Raw genomic sequence first — 6,045 nt, 5'->3', positions numbered from 1 at the left:
AGCCTGCCTCTCATGTTTGACTTTTCAAAGCTTCTCCAACATGGATTCTTTCTGCGGGACAAAGGAGAGGACAAAACAGTCCCTAAACTTGTAAATGGAATGTCAAAAGAATAGAAACAATTTGAATGGTAATAAAAAATGGGGAACAGATAGCAACTGGGAGAGATCAAGTGCTTGTAAATGGCACTACACTGTATCAGGGACTCACTGTGCACCCACACAGGCTGGCACACTGGGCACAGTCATGCAAAATGGGGACTATTCCTGCAAGCATAATGGTGCATACTGCCAGGTACATGGGGTACACATCCAGGAAACAATGTCTGGCACAGTGGGGAACACTTATAGCAGCAAAACAAAATATAAAAAAATTGTGCTTAGAGATGTCATTAATTCTAATTAGTGCTTAGTGATGTCTGTGTCACATGGCTTATTGGAACTTCTGTATTAAAAATAAAAATGGACCCATATTGTGAAATGTAAGGACATTTGAAAGGAAATTTGAGTTACATGACCTCACTGACCTGTATAAAGGTCTTTCTCTCATTGTTATTCATTATATATATGTAAAGCCTTGTATTATTGTTGCTAAATTGATAGAGTGTTGATATTAATGCAACATTTATTTTATATACAGAAGCAAATACATTTCTATTTGACCCCATATTAGTGGGTGATGATGTAAATTCACTGCACACAGATATATTGTGTTGCTCCACAGAGGATTTTTCCCTGTATTATAAAATATGGGTTTTTGTGTTAGTGACCACATCCCCCAAACCTTCCACCCCACATGTGTTGGGAAACATTGTGTAAGTAAATGAGATAAAAGGAGTGAGGAATCCCCGCAGAAAGCCCAGAAGATGAGAGACGGCTTCGTTCCAACAGGGAGATAAAACTAAGTGCACAGTGGAGTTAATTCTCTGCGCTCTTTCTGTGCCATTCAGGGGGTGAGTGTCACATCCACAAAATGACTGAAATCGACATGGAGAGAAATGATCCCTTCTGTCTCTTGCTGGGATCCTCAGAGCCTTTGTACAATTGCCATAAATAAGCTGACAGATCCCAGCCCTGAACATCCAAGGGATTCTACTGGGTCTGATCTGCCGGGTACAGTATAACAATGATGAATCTGTTCCTACCCAGCATCAAAAACCTCAAGTCAACCCAAAAAAACCTGAGCCCTGGAAACGTTTCCTAATTGTTCATCCCCCCTCCACCCTGCCGGCTGACAGACACATTTACTGCACAGATGACACTCCCAGCCATCCACAATTAAATGATCTATAGGAAAAAATGTACATTCATTTATTTGTGTCCAACAGACCCCACATGTCTTGCCCTATTAAATCCCACACAGCCTTCTTTTTTGGTGACTCCCCCATTCAATTCACACACATCATGTTTGACAAAATGAGTCTCTGGGGGCTTGGATGATGATTAACCAGGATCTATACACAAACCCTTTATAGTCATTTCGGAATGACCCTAAATATCATAGAACGGCCATCAATTTATTTATTAGGGACATGATTAATTTTTTTTACAAGACTGAATATTTTTTACATTTTAAAATGTATAAGAATAGGAAACAGAATAAATTAACCACAAAATAATCTTAGATTCTTGGAAAATGAAAAAAGTCTGTTCATATCTGGGCCTTTGCCTTTAAATGACAAGAGCTGGAGAAAAAGATCCTGGGCTGAAGAAACATGGCCCTTGGTCCAGTTCCAGAGCTTGCACTATACCTCTATCCATATCAAGTCCAGAACCGGAGAATGAAGATGGCTTGGAGAGGTTTAGTCCATCACCTATGAAAAAGAATCCAATTTCCATCTATTTGTGCATACATTTCAGGCCCAATAGAATTAAACATTTAGCCTCCCCAAGTGCAGAAGTCCCCCCTTCTTCAAATAATAAATAGTATCTTTCTGGAAAGTCTTGAAGGGAACTGGTTCAGTCTTTTTATGTTTGTTGTTTGATCTTACAGTTGTGAAACTTCTTCTCCCAGAATTCTACATCAGATTTAATTTGTCAAGGGATTCTAAGGGTTGTTGTCCGACAAATGGAGGGTGACAGAATGGATTCCTTTGCTGGAGTGCTAGCAGTGTTTCACGGTCTCCCTTGCTCCAGCTGCTGGTGTTGGCTCCGTATAGCAAACCTATTGACATGGACTGGGATGGGAACCACTATTTTAGGGTTTCTAGAAGGCTCCCCAGTTTTGGAGTTTACATTACCAGCCTTGACCCTCTTCCACTTGGCTCTGCGGTTCTGGAACCAGATTTTGACCTGGACCTCGCTGAGTTTGAGCACATGTGCGATCTGGGATCTCTCTGTCAGGGACAAGTACTTCTTGCAGTGGAACTCTTTCTCTAGTTCCAGCAGTTGTTCACTGGTGAAGGCAGTCCTCCTCCGTCGGTTCTTCCCTGTGGAGCTGGTGTTGCTGTTATTAGAAGGATTTGAGTTTGGGGGGCTTTCCTCTGGGGTGTCGTCCTCTTTGTGTGCAGTTTGGCAGGAGATATTGTCATCTGAACTGTAGTCCAGGTCACTGTCCATCAGGTAGGAATCCTCCTTGCCCTTTCCTTCTGCTTCTTTCCCAGACTCCTCTTTCCCCTGCCCACGGACTGGACCTGGCAAGCACAGCATGGGAATAATGTTACACACACCGGAATTATACACAATTATTTGGTGAATTCACTGGGTTTTTTTATAAACACAAAAGGAGATTACTATTTTGAACTTGGACATATAGCATATACAGCTAAATCATACTTTTAATTCACTGAGTTAATGGTTAAAACAGAAGGAGAATATAGTAACACAAACAGACCTATACACAGCCAGCATGAGTATGTGTATCTAAAGCACTGATATATAATCCCAGTGTCAATACTTTACAGAGCACTAGTGTTTATAAAGGCTTTTACTTAGAAAAAACATTTAAATATACATACACATCTATCTATCATCTCTATGTCTATCTATCTATCTATCTATCTATCTATCTATCTATCTGTCTGTCTGTCTGTCTGTCTGTCTGTCTGTCTGTCTGTCTATATCTATCTATCTATCTATCTATCTATCTATCATCTATCTATCTATCTATCTGTATGTCTATCTATCTATTTATCATCTATCTACCTATCTTTACACCACCTTGTATGTTCTAATTAGATTACAAAAGTGTATTTCATGTTTAGAAGGGTGCAGAAAGATAAGCAATGACAGAGAAAACATTGATATATCGAATACAGAATTTGTACATGTGAGTCAGTGAGTGAGTGAATCAGTATCAATGTAGCTATCATTATATTATTTCTGGTTGCTGATGAGGCCAATCAGTGAGAAGTGCTTTTGCAGGGTATTTACAAAAATTTGTGCTAAATCAAGAAAATGAATATTTGTGTCTCTGTGTCATTTTGGGGGGATTTGTATGTTAAATTGTGGGAGATTACAGTTTAGCAGAACAAATAAAGGTACAATTATTTTAAAAATAGTCGTGAAAATAAACTATGAACACACAAACGGTTTTATTTTGTATGAAGCTAATTAGACATTTTAATTCAGAATGAAATATATTTCCAACAAAAAAAATTAACATTTGCAATATCTGGACAGCAACACAGATAATTTTTCATTAATTGAGTTTTTGTTGTTCTGATATTTTTCAAAGCCCCCACCCCGACATAGAGATCTCAATGCTGGCCCTATGGCTGGTCTCTAGATGTGGTTTTTCTTCTGTGATTGAGCCATATAAATACAGTAGCATGTATGCTGATTGCACTCCTGAGTGGTGTAAATAGGATTAGGGCTAATATTGGGTTTAGTGCCTGTCTGGAAACTCTCTGTGCCTGGAATTAAAGGAACTGAGCATTAGATTGAGTTGTAATCCTGCTGTCAGTTTGCAGAGCTTATCCCAATGATACCCTGCCTCTAAATAAAGCTCCTGAGAACTCCGTCCATGTGTATTTATGTGAGATGCAATTCTTATTTGCACAAGCAATAACTTAAATTGCATCATTAGACATTATGTATATTATCTATCTACCCATCACGCTTAACTATTGTCTATATTGCCTCCATTTCTATGTATTTCTCTTTTTATCTGTATCATATCATCAATATGATGTAGCTGTCAATTAATAATGATAAACTAGTCCCATGCTGCCCAGGTTGGTGCTGCCACCCTGCCCATTCCCAAGGAGTGATAGTTGGGACACTTACCCAGAGAAGCTTCCGAAGCAGAGAAAGGCAGTAAGGTGCCCTCTTTGGTTATGTAGGTCTTGTTACCATCTTCTTCATCAGATTGGCCCCCTTTGCTTTTTTCAAAGGCCCCATGCAGACTTTGAGCTCCAAACTTTCTGACTGCCTTCTGGTGCTGGGCGGAGGCTGAGAATCCCCCTGGCAGAGAAGCCATGAGTGTCGAGGTAAGTGCCATGCCCTGGGCAAGGCTGGAACAGAATGCACTGGGCAGGCTGGGGATCTGGTGGTGGGGATGCGCTGAAGGGAGAGTTGGCTGCAGAGTGGCTTGAGAAAGAGATGGAGGAGGGGGTGGTGGAGGGGGCAAGATCACAGGCCGGTAAGGCATGAACATGGGGTATCCGGTGTACACAAAATGTCCAGGGCTGGGCTGTGGTGGGCTCCCTATCAGTGAGTCTATACTAAAGGCTGTACTGCTGCCCAGGGGACGCTGCATCATCATGAGAGGGGGCTGAAAGGCTGCACTCATATAAGCTACTGGGAGTCAAAGGAAGGCTAAGAAAATGCTCCCAAAGTTGGGCACAAACAACTAGAGCAGCTCTCAGCAGGCACCAGAGCCACAGTCTGCCACAGTTACCATTGGTAGAGTGCCAGTGATTTGGGCAGAAGTGGTGCCAAAGTCAGATATACAAAGCAGTGTTCTATATGGGTTGCAGACTAAACCCTCATTAGGCAAAGGAGGGTCTCCCACTGCTCTCTGGTTTCTCTTGTGTTGAGATTCTTTGGTGACTGCTTCATGGGTCAGATCTGCTTCTCCAAACTTTAGTGAGTCCCTGTATAGTGGGGGGTCTCTCTATTACCCGTCTCTTTCCTGACTGTGCTGCTTCTTCACTGGGTGCTGAGGTCCATTTCTCTCTCTCTGAGTGACAATTTTGCTTTACTTTCTGTTTCCTGGGTGCCTTTTTCTGGGTTCTCTGCATGCACAGCTCCCACTTTCTCCTTCTGTGTTTGGGATGGGGTCTCTCCTCTCTGGCTGTACTGTTAGATCCGTGCTCCTGTCTGTTTGGCGGGACCTTGTCAATTGCAGCCGGTGTAATGGGATCTCCTCTCTTCCTTGGTGACCTGGATGTGCAGCTTCTTCTCTCCCCAGTCTCAGCAGATACAAACTGTGCTCCTATTTCCCATTCACGTTTTGCCAGATTTTAGCACCTTCCCTCGGCTTCCCTGATTGCTATTGGTGGCTGGGCTGGAGGGGGCTTGTCCTGGCAGACCGAGCCCACTTCACACCCCTCGGAGAGAGAGAGAGAGAATCAGGATAAAGTGCAGGGGATGGAGAACAGGGACAGACTTGTGACTCTCTGAGCTCTGTCACTGGCCAGTGATGGGACAAACCCGGGATAATTCTCTCTCACACACTTCCACTCCATCAGCACTGACAGCCGCTATGAATAAAGGCATTTCCTAATTACACAACGATTTAGCCAATCTGTAAACTGGTCCGACTGCACATTCTACTTGCATTGTATGGACTGCACTTAGAGCTTGTGTGGGCTTATGTGTCCTTGTTTCTGCATCTTTATCACAGTATATTTGGGGTAGGGTGTATACTTCTTTATCACAGTATATTTGGGGTAGGGTGTATACTTCTTTATCACAGTATATTTGGGGTAGGGTGTATACTTCTTTATCACAGTATATTTGGGGTAGGGTGTATACTTCTTTATCACAGTATATTTGGGGTAGGGTGTATACTTCTTTATCACAGTATATTTGGGGTAGGGTGTATACTTCTTTATCACAGTATATTTGGGGTAGGGTGTATACTTCTTTATCACAGTATATTTG

General features: G+C 42.1%; 1 protein-coding gene across 1 annotated transcript; it reads right to left on the bottom strand.

Moving 5' to 3' along the window:
- Positions 1–1,504: 1,504 nt before the first annotated feature.
- On the bottom strand, positions 1,505–5,345 carry gbx2.2 (gastrulation brain homeobox 2, gene 2). The gene is made up of 2 exons (NM_001011472.1): positions 4,225–5,345; positions 1,505–2,630 (listed from the first exon to the last, which is right to left on the bottom strand). The coding sequence occupies exons 1-2, from the start codon at positions 4,727–4,729 to the stop codon at positions 2,113–2,115; spliced, it is 1,023 nt and encodes a 340-aa protein (NP_001011472.1). The 5' UTR covers positions 4,730–5,345; the 3' UTR covers positions 1,505–2,112.
- Positions 5,346–6,045: the final 700 nt, after the last annotated feature.

The sequence above is a fragment of the Xenopus tropicalis genome, chromosome 9 (genome assembly GCF_000004195.4).
Source record: "Xenopus tropicalis strain Nigerian chromosome 9, UCB_Xtro_10.0, whole genome shotgun sequence".
NCBI lineage: Eukaryota > Metazoa > Chordata > Amphibia > Anura > Pipidae > Xenopus > Xenopus tropicalis.
The sequence above is the reverse complement of the archived record's forward strand: the minus strand, read 5'-3'. Positions and strand labels throughout refer to the sequence as shown.